We start from the raw sequence: 15,459 nt of genomic DNA, 5'->3' as shown, positions 1-15,459 counted from the left end.
GTGATTTCACATTGAAATCTTTTTTTTTTTTTTTTTTTTTTTTTAATGCAAAACTGTTGAGAAAGAACAGACAAACCAAGGGATTCAGACCTGAATCTGCGGGGTAACATTTGGTCAAAAGGATGCAGGTTTTGAAACCAGTGGACAAGGATCCACTTGAAATGTGTCCATTCTTAGGTAATTTTTAGAGAGAACCTCTCTCCATACATAGATGACTAAACTGAAGTAAAGGCTCCTAGAAACGTGAGAAACAAGGAACATATGCTTATCACCCATTTCAGGTTACTCTGTAGAAGTGTGTCTAAGCCACCTGCATAGGGCTAGATTTAGAATGTATACATTAAAACGGGAACTTCTTCCTGAACGCATGGTGGCAGGGACCCTGAGCCTCGCACTCTTCCCAGCGTTCTCTAACCCTGGACTGCAGCACAATAATGAAGGAGACTGGGAAACACTGCCCACGACCTTCTCCTCTTGAACACACACATGCCTGAAGCCTCTCAGAAGTTCTGCCACAGAGAAAGCAACCTGCCTTTGTTCCACCCAGCTTTCCCCCACATTTACTTGACCATGAAACCCTTTTCTCATGGATTTAGAAACGGCTAACACATGCTGTGGGAAAAGTTGTCACCCAGCTCTTGGAGGCTCTGCAGGCCTCAGTGGGCTTAGAGAGAAGACAGTGCTGAGGTCCCTCCTTTTGAGGTCTCTGCCACCTACAGACGGGGTTCACATGGACCCAGGGGTGGACACCTGTCACTGGCTTAGGACAAAGCCTAAGAAGGACTCGTAGGTTCGCACTCGTACCCGGAGTGGGATGCCCACATCATCCATGGAAACATCGCTTAGGTCCTGAGTGCTCTTTGCCACCCGCCTGCTGTCATCCTTCACCTTCTTCTCAGCAGCCCTGCCAGGGGAGGTGGGTTTTTCCTGAGTTGGTGCTGAGTCCTGCTCTCCCACTCTTCTTTCCGAGACGGGATCTGGAAAAGAAAGGCAATCGTTAGCTGAAGCTCTTCTGGTGGCTCCAAAGCAAATTCCCCATAAACAATCCAGCTAGGGTACAGTGTGTCTGCCAATTCTCAATTGGAAGGAGCTGTGCTTACAGCAGGGGTCAGCAAACCATGGCCCAGCCCCCGGTTTCTGTAAATAAAGTTTTATTAGAACACAGCCATGCTCTTCACTTATGTATTATTTACTGCTGCTTTAGAGCTACAATGGCAGAGCTGAGTAGCTGTGACAGAAACCGTATGGCCTGTGAAGCCTAACATATTTACCATCTGGCCCTTTTTCTGTTGTTCAGTATTTGTTTTTTATTTATTGGATGAAAGATTAGATTCTGTAGTGTTTTACAATTTTCAAAAGTTTCACACACATGATTTCATATATTCCCATAATAACCCTCTGTCCTCCTACCTTACCTTGCCCCTCTCCCCTTCTTCTTACCCCACTGGTAACCACTAGTTTATTCTCTATACCTGAGTCTGTTTTTTTGTTTTATTCACTAGTTTGTTGTATTTTTTAGATTACACATATAAGTGATATCACGGCAGTATCTGTCTTTCTCTGACTTATTTCACCAAGTCCATCCATGTTGCTGCAAATGGCAAAATTTCATTTTTATGGCTGAGCTGTATTCCATTGTATACATACCACACCTTCTTTATCCATTCATCTGTTGATGGACACTTAGGTTGCTTCCATACCTTGGCAACTATAAATAATGCTGCTATAAACACTGGGGTGCATGTATCTTTTCAAATTAGTGTTTTTGTTTTTCTTCAGATATATACCCAGGAGTGGAATTGCTGGGTCACATGGTAGCTCTATTTGACGGGGGGTTTTTTTGAGAAACCTCCATACTGTTTTCCGCCCACTAGGCCCTTTTAAAAAATGTGTGGACAGTGTGGTAAGTGCCCTATAGATGTCTGTACTTGGTGCTCCAGACATCCAGGTAGTTCTGACTTTTCTAGGAAGTCAGGGAGCAGGTAAACCACACGAGGGTAGCCAGACTCTACTTGAAAGTTCTTGTTTCCCCTTGAGGAAGTCACTTAACTTTTCTGTGCCTCTGTTTTCTCATCCAGAAATGGGGATAACACTTCAACTGGCCAGCTCACAGCGATGTGGTGAGGACCTAATAAAATAGCTAACGCCAAGCGCTCAGAAAATGGTAAACTGCTAAATGCACATTTAGAGTTCATTTAATTTCATCCAGGACTGGAAGCTACAGAGAGCTAATAAACATACCACGTGTGGTCTATAGATTATAAAATTACCTAGTGTGTTCTGTTATTCCAAGGCATGTCATTTATTTATGGGGGGCACTTACAAAGCACCTGCCAGGCGCTACGCGTTCACATGTGCTGTGGCCTTCAAGGAACTGACGGTCTAGTGGGCAGAAAGAGCAGGAGAGCCAGCAATGAGAATGGAGGCAACCCGTGCTGACAGAGGAGTCCACGTCCAACTCCGCTGAGGAACTGGGTTCAGGCACCACCCCTCAGAAGTGTCAGCCGGACAAAGAGGAAGTGAAGGGAGCTCCTGGCGGGGGGAATGGCATAAGCAAATGTCAGGGGCCTCTGGACTACTCTGAGCTTATTATGGGCCAGGCAGTGCGCTAAGCTCTTCACGTACATTATCGCAGCTCGTCCTCCCAGTAACTCTATGAGGAAGGAACTATCATCATCCCTCCATTTTTTTTTTTTTTTTTTTTTTTTTTGCGGTACGCGGGCCTCTCACTGCTGTGGCCTCTCCCCTTGCCGAACACAAGCTCCGGACGCACAGGCTCAGCGGCCATGGCTCACGGGCCCAGCCGCTCCGCGGCATGTGGGATCCTCCCGGACCGGGGCACGAACCCGTGTCCCCTGCATCAGCAGGCGGATTCTCAACCACTGCGCCACCAGGGAAGCCCCCCCTCCATTTTTTAAAAAAAGAAACAAGTAAAATTAATTTTTATTTTATTTACTCTATCTAAAATATCATTTCAACGTGTAATCAGTATAAGCAATTACTAATGAGGTATTATACATTCCTTACCTTGTACCAAGCACTGCATGTCAGTGTGTATATTATACCTACAGCACCTCTTGATTTGGATTAGCCACATTTTAAGTGCTCAATGGCCACATGTGGCTAGTAGCTACCATACCGGACAGAATATCAGTAGAGTATGAATGCCCGTCTAACCATTTATTAGTGTTGTGGTCTGCATTGAGCTTTTCAGAGTATCAGTTACCGATCCATTAAGTCATCCCTCCATTTTTAAAAAAACAGGTAAGGGGAACAAAGCACAGAAAAGTTAAAGTAGCCTGCCTGAGGTCACATAACAGCGCATGGTCAAGCCGGGATTTGGCCTAGTGTCCACCTGACTCCAGCGGTCCTCTCTGAACCACATCCTGTCTAGCCTCCCTCCAAGGTGGGACCAAGGTTTCGAGCCTGGGAGCCTGGCCTGATGCAAACAGAGAAGTCAGGAAAGGGAACTGGGCTGGGGAAGGTAGGGAGAGAAGGCCGCCTGCACTTAGACAGGGTAACTTTGAGGAGACAGCGAGACATTCAAGTAGAAGTACCCCAGAGACCCTGAAGAAACATGAGAGTGAAGCCCAGGGAGGGGCCCCAGAAGAGGGCGATTTTGGAGTCATCAGAACAAAAGTGATGGCTGAAGGCAAGGAGATGGAAGAGGTCAGTGGAGGAGATGACAGCAGAGTCAAGGGCTGAAGTCATGCACGAAGGAATGTCACAGTTACAGGCTGAAAAGCTGGAGAAAAAAAAAAAAAAGGGGTTCCCAGAAGCTTGCAGTTGTTGTTGGAGGGATAGGAGATGAACCGGAGAGGAACAAGAGAGGTGTCACTGAAACCAGAGAAGACAGAGTTCCAAGAAGTGGGATGGTAACGCGTCAGAGGAAAAAAAAGAAAAAAGAAAAAAAGAAATCGAAGCAGAGGAAGTGACATTACCTTAGGTTAAAAAAAGAGTCACAGGATCTCTCTGAGGGAGAAAATTTCAGGAGGGGAGTGAGGGCAGATGCCAGATTGCAGGGGAAGGGATGAGTCTGTGGACAGGAAACGGGCAGTTAAGTAGGGAGGGAGGTCAGCACGGAAGGAAGGAGTGTGTCAGATGGTCACCAGAGAGGCCAAAAGATCGGGGGGCAAAAAGGGTAACACCGGGGAGTCTAATGTCCTACCAGTGGAGCCCATGAGGTGAGACGGCAGGGGATGAAGATGTGCCCGGCTATTAGTACGTGTCTAGGAAGGACGTGTTCATTGACTGAGGGAGAGGTTCTCATCTCTGAGAAAAGAAAACGTTCTGAGTGCTGGCTGGAGGACTAAACATTCCACGTTCCAGGGTACATGGAAAGTGGTGCCGAGGTCAGACATGTCTGTGTGTGGAGGAAGGGTGTGGGAGCTGGGGAAACACTGCCGCCAGCGAGCTCAGGTTTACGACTTTCACAGACTGCTCAATGGAGTGGCTTTGCCCGGGTTTCAAACAAACTTCTGAAACGAATACGCATTGTGGGAGCGCAGAACAATTTCTAAACGTTCTGTGCAAGACTCAGCTTCATGAGTGCTTCAGAAAACCCCATCACCATAAGCTGTTTTGCTTTTCAAGACATAGGGATTTTCCTTCATTAAAATGATTTCACACTGCTCTGATTTTTTAAAAATTTTTATACAATTTTTAAAGGTGATGCTCTATTTACAGTTATTACAAAATATTGGCTATATTCCCCGGGTTGTATGATATACCCTTGTAGCCCATCTTACACCCAATAGGTTGTACTTCCCACCCCCTCACCGGAAACCACTAGTGTGTTCTCTACATCTGTGAGTCTACTTCTTTTTTGTTTTATTCACTAGTTTGTTGTATCTCTGGCATCACCACCATAAGCTTTAAAAGATGTTAAGACCAGACTGGTTTTACGGGATGAGTTCTCAGGCTCCCAAGAAATTCCAACAGGAGGCCAAGGATTTGGCAGGAAGCTTGGGAGGGTGGGGGGGATGTTGAGTTACCAGAGTCCCCCCTTAACATGGCTGTGCTGAATACTCCTCTCCCGACTGGAAAGGCCTTGCCTAAGTGTGATCAAGTTGCAGCAGGTGAGGCTGATCTCAAGCTGTCTCACCAAGTGCTTAGAGACACTTATAGTCCTCACACTCTACTGTCATCTCTTCAGAGGAAGATCACAGACATGCCAACCTCAGCGTTTCCAGACCTAGAGTAATTCTTTTTTTTTTTTTTTTTTTTTTTTTGGTACACAGACCTCTCACTGTTGTGGCCTCTCCGGTTGTGGAGCACATGCTCAGCGGCCATGGCTCACGGGCCCAGCCGCTCCGCGGCATGTGGGATCTTCCCGGACCGGGGCACGAACCCGTGTCCCCTGCATCGGCAGGCGGACTCTCAACCACTGCGCCACCAGGGAAGCCCTAGAGTAATTCTTAAGAAATTGTTAGGGCAGGTGGCTCTAGCAACCATCACTTAACTGCAAAACTCAGGTTGACAGTCCATGGATTTGTTCCCAAGCTGCCAGAGTCCTTTGGATCTACAAAAATTAGCCCTGAACTCCTTTACTTTAGAAGCCTATGATCATGTGATTTGTAATTGAGTGGGTTCCAATACAGAGGGCTGAACTGCAACCTCTAAAGAAGAAGTGTTTCTTTATATAGTGGAAACCCAAGGTGACACTTCATTGTACCATGCAGGTGATGGGGCCACCCTGCGACACCCAGTGGGTTACGATGAAGCCTTGCTGCTATTTCTCACTAGGTGAATACATGACATCCTGGAGCATTTCCTTCTAGTTTTATACTGTGCTTTCAAAGGAAGGTCCTGGAAAGGGCCACTCAATAAAGGATGCTGCTGACAACCTGGACAGGGCATCTGTGTCTGTGGGAGGTGGGAAAGCATCCCTAGTCTTCACACCCAGAGCTTTGTGATTGAGGATCACAGCGCTGCTTGCACTTCCCTCGGGGAAGGGAGGGGTGGCCTCTCCATACCCTATGCCAGCCCCTCTGTCCCAGCCCTTGTTTTCCTGTCTTTCCACCCAGGGGACAGGAGCTACATGAGGCCAAATCCCATGCGGGTCTCATTCCTGGATGAATCTCATTAAGCATGAAGGCCCACAGAGGTGCAATAAAAAATCGGTTAGTGGGAGGGAGGCTGGTGGTCCTTCCGAGTCCTATCACCACTGGGGTGGGGTTGGAAAAGCCTTACTTTCTCTTACTCCAGAGCCCAGACTAGAGCACCAGCCCCACCAGCCTTCTCTCCTTCAGGGGCTTCCGAACAAAATGGTGCTCTTCCTTTTTAAACAAAGCTGCTTTTAGTGAGCACCTACTTTATGTCCCGCTCTATCAAATACCCTTAGTGGATCTGCACCAAAAGCGGGGGATGGAAGCGCTGGGCATATTTTAAAGTGGAGGAAGCGGCCTGAGCCTGCCAGCATGATAGAGAAGCCCCGACATTCACACAGCCCCTTCCAGTGTGCAAAGCACCCTCTCCACTCCTCCCATCACAGATGGTCCCTACAACGCCTCTTTGAGGCAGGGGCAAGGATCACATGCCTATTTCCCATACGAGGAAACTGGCTCAGTGAGGTGAAGTCACTTACCCAGGGACAAACAGCTACTGTAAGAGGGAAGGACCAGGACCAAACTCTGGGTCCCTTAACTTGTGTTGAGGTGCCTTTTCAAACTCCCCAAAGCAGGAAGGCGCCCACCGGAGCTCCTTTTCTTTTTTTTTTTTTTTTTTTTTTGTGGTACGCGGGCCTCTCACTGTTGTGGCCTCTCCCGTTGCGGAGCACAGGCTCCGGACGCGCAGGCTCAGCGGCCATGGCTCACGGGCCCAGCCGCTCCGCGGCACGTGGGATCCTCCCGGACCGGGGCACGAACCCGTGTCCCCTGCATCGGCAGGCGGATTCTCAACCACCGCGCCACCAGGGAAGCCCCGGAGCTCCTTTCCAGAGCCGCCCTGTTCTCAGCAATCTGGGCTGGGGCCAAGGAATGAAGTGGGCTGGAGTGCGGCAGCTCCAGAAGGGGCAGCAAAGGGCACCTTGAGCTCAGCCACAGCCTGTCCTGGTCCTGTGGCCAAGTCCTGGATAAAGTGGAGAGGGTTTGAGAACCCCATGTCCTCCCCACCAGGCTCTCCACGAATCACAAGGACAGCAGAGGGATGAGGGAACACAGAACTCATGGAGCAGCTGCTCAGAAAGATGGTGGCTTTTGCTATCCACCAGATGAGGGGTCCTCAACCCCAGAGATCAAGAGTACCGGCAAATCCATGTGTTTGCATGCATGTGGCTTTTCCTAGAGAATGAATCTACTGCCTTGCTTAGGTTCTCCAGATGAGTCCATGACCAAAACAAGGTTACAAGCCACGATATCACACCATTAGCTGCTTGAGGGCAGCACAGTTCCCCGAAACAGCCCCAGAGCCTGGCTTGGTGCCTTACACAAAGTAGGCACTCAATAAAATGCCAAAGGAGGCACCTGCTGACAACAGTAACTCATTTCTATCAAGCACTTGAGTGTCAGTGCTCAGTGCTAAGCTGCTGACCAGCAGAACCCAGGAGGCACTACTGCTTTTCCTATTTGGCAGATAAAAACTGATCTGTAGTTTATATCATCAGTAACCTGCCTTAGGTCCCACCATCAGTAGGTGGGAGAACCAGGATTATGGCTACAGAAAGCCGGAAGGAAATGGCCAAACATTCCCATTTCTGGGTTCCCTCCCCACCCCCACCCTGTCCCAATACTGCACACTTTATCAAGGAGTGAGCCCTGATATCTGATTATATTTGCAGTCACTCCCCACCATTGTTGGCTCCTGATGAAACTTGCTAGTGCAGTCAGTACAGAGGGAAGTATCAGCATCACCGGGGAGCTGGTTAGAAGTTCAACTTCTGGGACTTCCCTGGTGGTCCAGTGGTTAAGAATCTGCCTTCCAATGCAGGGGACGTGGTTTCGATCCCTGGTCGGGGAACTAAGATCCCACATGCCGTGGGGCAACTAAGCCCGTGCGCCACTACTGAGCCTGCACACCACAAAGAGAGACCCCTGGAGCCCACGCGCCGCAACGAAGATCCTTCATGCCGCCACTAAGACCCAACGCAGCCAAATAAATAGATAAATATTTTAAAAAAGAAAAAAGAGGGCTTCCCTGGTGGCGCAGTGGTTGAGAATCCGCCTGCCGATGCAGGGGACACGGGTTCGTGCCCTGGTCCGGGAAGATCCCACATGCCGCGGAGCAACTAAGCCCGTGAGCTATGGCCACTGAGCCTGCGCGTCCGGAGCCTGTGCTCCGCAACGGGAGAGGCCACAACAGTGAGAGGCCCGCATAACCGCAAAAAAAAAAAAAAAAAAAAAAAAAAAAAGAAAAAAGAAATGCAACTTCTCGCCTCTACCCATGACATCCGAATCTCTGGAGGTGTGGCCCGGGAATCTGGGCTTTGGCCAGCTCTCCAGGAGGTTCTGATGCCAGCTCAAGTTCAAGAAGCTGTGCTCCCCAACCCTCTTCCAGGCACTGCTGGCCTGGAGGCTCTCCCCTTGGTCCATCATCCCAGGGTCATCTATTGGCATTCGGGTTTGCCACCCAAAAAGGAGAGAACTGATCCACATTTCCCAACCCCTAGAAGAGAGATAGAAGCAATAGGAAGGTGGCTCCTTCAACGACGCTGGCCAGGAGCACTCCATCCAAAGCGTAGCCCCTTGTCCTTTTTATTCAGAATAGCCAGTTCTTACCGATCAAGGCACTTGTCACTGTCCCACTGGACACGTTTACTAGTTTGCACCACTAGTGTGCCCCCAACCAGCCTTCAAGTTCCAGGGAACCATGCCTGTTTTTAATCATCCTTGCAGCCAGCAGTAAGCAGAGCTCCCAACACATCAGAGAAGCTCGCAAGACTTCACTGACTGAACACATCAGGTGGTGGCCAGAAGATGGCTTTAGCAGGAACAGGTGTTAGTATGTAAATAAGTATTTCTACCTACCTGAAAGGCTACTGAGTCGTTTCTGCTGTTCTGTGATAAAAAAAAAACAAAAAAATACACAGTGTAAGTGAGATTTACACAGACATGGTAAGACCAAGAAGTCCTGGCATAACTCGTTAGGATCCCCAAACCTGTGTCCTCACTGTCCTCTGGGCTTAGATGCTAAAATGCTGTGTAGTCCAGCTGAATACAGGGGTGGCTTCATCATCTGGGTGTGGTGTCTCCTGTCCCTCTCCCCCTAGATTTGTGCCAGGATTCGGGGAACAATCACTGTTTTCTGGTTGTTTACATCTTAAAGTGATCTGATCACTGAAGGAGGCCCTCAACTCCCCTGGTCTCAAGGGAGCAAGCAGGACCTTATACACCCCAGTCTTGGTACCTTTTGAGGGAATGTAATCATAACCATGGCAGCTGCCATCTGAGAGCTTGCTAAATGCCAGATATCGTTTTAAGAGGTTTCACATGTGTGAGCGCTTTTAATCTTCACAGCAGCTCCAGCAGGTAGGTCAGCACTGGCTGAGAGACCTCAGATAAGGGGCACAAACTAATCCAAGAGGACAATGAAAATCAGAGCTGCATCTAGAACCTGGGTTCCCCAGGTTTCTTTCCAACTCTAATCACCAGATCCCACTGGTTCCTTAACAGTGGGAGGTCCATTGGTTTGCCACCCTCCTGGGCAGTCTTGCGGTGGGGAGGCCAGCACCTCCTTTGGAGAGTTCTGTGCGTATGTGCTTTGGGATAAGCACAAAAATGACCTTTACCTTCTACAGCTGCTAAATATAAAGCAGCCACACGTATAAAAATAGAACACTTGCCAGCCCATGGGTGCTGTCATCATCCCCCTTGGCGGCGTCCCCACCCTCCCTCCAGAACCGGCGTGGCGAGAAGTAAACAGGACAGTAGGGGAGCTCGCAGCCCTGGAAGCCCCCCTTGTCTATGTTGGGCACGTGGGCAAGGTTCACGCTAGCTGGACCACAGAAGCCCAGCAGAGCCCTAGGCTCAGCTCTGCCAGCAACTTGCCAGATGGCACTGGCCAACCACGTAACGTCTCAGCCTCAGTTTCCTTGTCTGTTAAAGTGCTCCCTGGATCTATGGTACCCAAACGCTCGTCTCCAAGCTGAAGGCAAGGTCTTCCCTAGCAATCAAAAGCAAATCTATTCAATTGAAAAGATTATGTGGTATCACACTTCTGAAGTGTGGAATAGCCTTTCCTTCACAGAAAGAGATGCATGCAGTGTAGATCACAGTGGTTGTTTTTCAGGAGTGTTACTTAGCAAAAGTTAGAAATTAGCAACCCCAGGCTAGTCCCCAGACCGTTTCACATGACCATGAGATCTAGAAGTCTGGGACCGTGGAACTCCTGTCCTTCATGTGGTCCGTGGACATGCCCCGCAAGCTTGCTGAAAAATGCAGAGCTCCTCTCCCATGCCTCCCCACCAAAGCCCTCCTGAATGTGACTCCCAGCATGCTATGCCCACTGAAGACCAAGAGCCACCCATGCACTCTCTCAGTCCCGAGAGTTCTCCAGTTTAAATCCTCCTCCCCAGACTGATCATAAGCCATCTGCCCTCAAACACATGTGGGACGGAAAGCTCCAGAAAGAGGGGCAAGGGCTATGTTTACACAACCGTGAGAGCCAGGCCAGAGGTGCAGTGCCCCTCTGTTTGTTTGCAGCAGGGGGGCCTGGCTTGGAGAGACGGGGTTATTGTCACACTATGCCCTGGGGCAGCCTAGGCAGGAACAAGGGGAACCTTTTTTTTACAACGACTAAACTGGAATTCTAGAAGTGGAGCAGAGTTAACGCTCCCTCAGGAGCCTCTGCAATAGTTAAATTGTTTTCATGGGTACTTTTTGTGAGGCAAAGCAGGGCTGCCAAGCTGGGTAAATTCCAAAGCGAAGCCCAAAATGCCTGACCTACAGTGAGTCGATGATTAGTGATCGATAGGCGTTTCCATTCTCCTCAACTCTTCCCACCTACTTAAGGAGCGTAGGGGAAGCTACCTTTTAATTCCAAACAACAAATGTACTTGAACCCTTTTCTGAAGGACGTGTGATTCAGGCTGCACGACTCTGATGTTTAAGCCCAAAGGCAGGAACTTGGACAAAAGAGAAAGGCAAGAACCAAAGGCATCTGAGTAAATAAAGAAGACTCCATTTGTTCAGGGAAGAAGCAAAAAGGAACTACAGGCACTTCTGTGCCCCAAAACGTCTCACCAGGTGCCATCAGACGTAACTGGCGTTACACTTGGCATTTCCCAAAAGCCAAGTGGCCTTGGGAATAAACTGCCTTTCCTTCTGGGAACCAACTTGCTTCTTTTTGAGTGGGTTTTTAAAAAAGATGAGTCATAAAGAAGTTTATAGAGAACCAAAATTTCACTTTGTCCTGCATTACGGACACTTTCTGGGCAGAGAAAGCTACTGCCAGTAAGGGGGATGGCACCGCTGAAAGGAAAACGGGCTCTTACGTAGCTTAGTGTAGGGGGTGGGACCTTTCTATCTTTTGAAGAACACAGATTCATGGGTGAAAATTAATATGGGAACAACACAGAATGAAGAAAATAAAATTACTAAAATAACTAAGATTTGAGTGGGATATCTGTGAGAGAAAAACATTTCATTCATCTGCTTTTCAAGTTTGGGGCAGGAAATAGAAAACTCCATTTAATATGGAAAACAATTAAAAATAGACTCTAGTCCCATTCTCATCCAAGTCAATACAGAGAGGGAGGGGAGGGGAGGGGAGGAAAAGTATGAAGTAGGCGAGAAGGGAGTCAAGAAAAGGAAGATTTGGTACCGAGCTTTGAGCTCTAAATAAAATAATTAAACCTCCACCGTTTTTTGAAATTCAGACTCAAGAGCCCTTTCTACACTAGGAAACTGCCTGAAGACTTTACATTTCACGCCGCAAAGGACTTTTGTGAAGGGGAAGTTTAATCGTCTGTGGAATTTCAAAAAGGAAATCTTGGGACTTAGAATCATCTCCTGGGATTTTAAAGCAGAAGGGTCAACATATATCATTACTACCTCAACGTGCTCCGTTTCCCCTATGACACCCCTTCAGAGAAAGGGAAGAACCAACCAGCAGCAGTCAGAGAAACTCTACAAAACAAACATGAAAACCCTCAGCAGAGCTGTCGGGGGCCACATAGGGTAAGGGGCAAGAAGCCACACCAACGTCAAGTCCCCAGAGGGTGCCACTGAGGGAAAGCCCAGTGCAGTGACTTCTGGAGAGAATGAAGGCCATGAGTCACTAAGGAAAAGTTCAAAAGCCTCTGTTTTAGAGATACAAAAACATGTTTTCTATTCTAGAAAAGTTCCCATCCAGGTTTTCTTTCTTTCTTTTTTTTTTTTTTAAATTTTGGTGCTCAAAAGTTTACTTTCTAGAAAATTCATGTCACAGAACTACAGGATTTAGGACAGTAATTAAAAGAGGTATTACTGCACCTGGATTTTCCTAGCAGAGCCCCGACTAGAATTCTCATGACGGTAATTAAGGGGCAGATGTTTTCCTTTCTGTCTTGTCTTTCTTTTTGGAGCTCCCATCTGAAGAAAACTGAATACCCAGGCTGCGGGACACACGTCACCTACTTACTTATTCAGACCCCTGACCTCATGCCCAGACAGGGGCCGCTGTCTGCTGCTGTGATCTACTTTGTGGGTCGTGGGAGTGAGTAAACTGGGGCAGGTGGCCTCGGGGAAAGATGGGATTTGTAGAAAATGCTGTGGAATGGCAGAATTCTTGCCCCAGATGTCACAGTGCAGCTATGGCTGATTCCAGCCAGCTGGGGGCACGGTGCTCTTTGCAGATCCCTTACCTCGATTGTGTTGCAAGAGCACAATAGTAGGATTGACAATTGTCGTGGAGGGGTAGGCAGATGATGGCTTGCTAACTGGTGCAAAGGTCTGGGAATCAGTTCCAACGTGCGATGAAGAAACTTCATTTAGTAGAGGACTTGAGTCCTGAAAAGAAAACAAACGTCGTCACTCACTGCAACTACGTGAAACCGAGAGGTAACGCTTTTTAAAAAGAAGAGATTTAAAGCTTTACAAGGACCTTAATGATAAAAAGAAATGTAACCAGTGAGACATATTAATTCCAGTCAGAAGTTTAATCTGGAATGTTTATTCTCTTTGTTGGGATTAGTAAGGGGAGAGAAAGAAGGTAAATGTTACTCGAAGTCTCAGCAACGTCATTCATTATTTTCATCTGGTCATAACTGTGGCTCAATCCGGTTACTGAAAAAGCAAATTCGAAGAAGTGTAACATGCAAAACTCATGCAATCCCCAATGCAATCTGAGAACAAAAGGTGGTTTAATTGGGGGAAAATCAGGAAAGTTTAGTACTTGTTTAGAGCAACACGAGACATTGTGAGGACGAGAAGCCATTGACGTAAGAACAGGGAAGAGTTAAGTACTGGAACTCTTGGAAAGCTACTCTTACCTACACCACTGAACGACCCTCCTAGCACTTACTTCTGAGATTTGGACATTATCTTGTAGTACTGAGACATTTTCTCACTCTGATATTGACTGACAAAGATCTCTGAAGTAAAGACTTATGAAAATCCTGACTTTGAAATCCTGAGGTGTCTGCCAGAAATACCAATAAAATGATTACTACTAACATTATAATCTGCACGATGGGAATAATAGCAGTATTTTTAAACACATGAAAATAGGACCTCAAAATGTCGTAAAGATCTGTAGACAGTTTCCTCTATCATGCCTATAAATTTTGCAAAGTTTCTATTTTGAAGTTTACAGACCCCCAAGCCAGAATGTCATTCCCAAAAGGTTTGAAGAACAAGACTGATAGTTACTTTCTAGATAAAAGTGTAGCTCAAAGCAGTCAGTGTGCTCCACCGGAGACCAACTGCTCTGTAAGTACCTGCAGGACAAGGGCTACGCCTCCCTTCCTCCTCCTCCCCCTGCACCTAGCACAACGCCCCGCAGGCCGTGGGTGCTCAGCAAATGCCACATGGCTGACAGGAGCCGTCTACCGGCAAAGGTGTCTCTGAACATCCTCTGTAGCCAGACAACACGTGCCCACCAAAAGAGAGGATGTGAGTGTCAGGACCCGGGACAGCTCCTGACACACAGTAGGAGCTTCCTTTAAAAACACTGGCTTGGTCAGCTCACCTCTTCTGAAAGTGCCCTCATGTCACAGCTGTTAGTTATGAGTGGCAGCTCAGTTTAGTAAATAAAACCTTTCCCTAAGACTCCAGAGGCACAATACGATCTTGTTCAAAAAGTGCCTCATCTCAATTTTTTCTTTTGTATAGTGGAAAAACAATTACACTTTTCCTAATTTACTTCCAAAGCGATGCAATAAAGATAACTCTGCCATAATGCACCCAAGAAACACACAAAAAATCAGGCATACAGCTCCTTAAAGTATAAATGCCTGGATGGATCGTGTGAACATTAAGCATCTCACAAACTTTACTCTGGCGTAAACCTTATTTCTGGAACATCACAAAAATAGCTATTGGCTAAAAGAACCTGGATCAATTAACATGAATTTTCTTCCCTCTTACTCTCCAATCACTGCAGATGGAGCAGATATCAACTTGTGGCTTGGCCACCATCCACAGGGGCTCCTGTTCCTCTTGACAATTCTCACTCATTGCAGGAATCCAACCAGTTTCCTTTTTCACCTCTTACTCTGTTTGTACCCAGGGCCAAACCAGAAGTTATCGGGCCAAAGGAAGTCCTCCTGGGAAGTCAGTACCAGGCTGACCAAACAGGTTTGAGAAATTGAGGGCACTGTCCCAACTCATCTGTCCTGGCACACACGAGACAAACTCACTATGAAAATCTAGATCTATGCAAATGGCAAAGTGTAGGGTGCACAAGAAAGCTATTCATGATATACTAGTGCACTAAAAATAAGATTTGCTTTACATGCTGCTCCAGAGAAACATTCTGTGCCTGTACTCTCCAAAACAAGAGTGGCTTCTAAATGCACCTATAAATTGAGCTGGGGTGAGGAGAATGCATCAGCGAACAATCTAGCACTTTCCTCCAACAGGGCTCAGTGGAAGAGCTCAAAGCTAGGACATCCAAAGCTCCCGGGCCACATCTGGCCAGGTCCTCACCTAACCGTGATGTGCTGTATCTAGAGATTAGAGAAGAGGACCCTGCCCGGGACGTAGCCTTTCCCAGCTTTGGCATGCCTGATATCTCACTGTAATTTCTCTTACAAGTCAAAAAACAAGTTTCCTTCCTGCTTTCTGTGTGACTGGCTTCAGTTTAATGAGCCACTGGAGCCAGTTTTGTAGGCATACCTCTTTCCGCAGAGGGATGGTCAAGGAACGTTTAATTCCAGCAGCCAACTGCATGACCCACTAGGTTGCTACATTTTAAAATGTGGTCCACAGATCCTCAGCGTCAGAATCCCCCAGGATGCCTGTTACCAAATCTCAGTCCCCAGCCCCTCCCCAGACCCACTCAATCAGAAACTCAAGGAGTATAACCTCAGGGGATCCCATGCAC

At 47.5% G+C, this 15,459-nt stretch overlaps 1 protein-coding gene across 49 annotated transcripts in view; it reads right to left on the bottom strand.

The window, feature by feature from the left end:
• SORBS1 (sorbin and SH3 domain containing 1) overlaps nt 1-15,459 on the bottom strand; it is a 245,001-nt gene that overhangs the window by 77,400 nt on the left and 152,142 nt on the right. For all 49 annotated transcript variants that reach the window (XM_067025024.1, XM_067025019.1, XM_067024994.1 and 46 more), the window contains 3 exons: nt 12,779-12,923; nt 8,964-8,993; nt 805-977 (listed from right to left, as the gene is read on the bottom strand). In XM_067025024.1, coding sequence (XP_066881125.1) covers nt 805-977; nt 8,964-8,993; nt 12,779-12,923 — 348 coding nt within the window. The remainder of the gene's footprint in view (nt 1-804; nt 978-8,963; nt 8,994-12,778; nt 12,924-15,459) is intronic.

The sequence above is a fragment of the Kogia breviceps genome, chromosome 2 (genome assembly GCF_026419965.1).
Source record: "Kogia breviceps isolate mKogBre1 chromosome 2, mKogBre1 haplotype 1, whole genome shotgun sequence".
Taxonomy (NCBI): Eukaryota; Metazoa; Chordata; class Mammalia; order Artiodactyla; family Physeteridae; genus Kogia; species Kogia breviceps.
Note: the sequence above shows the minus strand (reverse complement) of the source record. Positions and strands in the feature narration are given on the sequence as shown.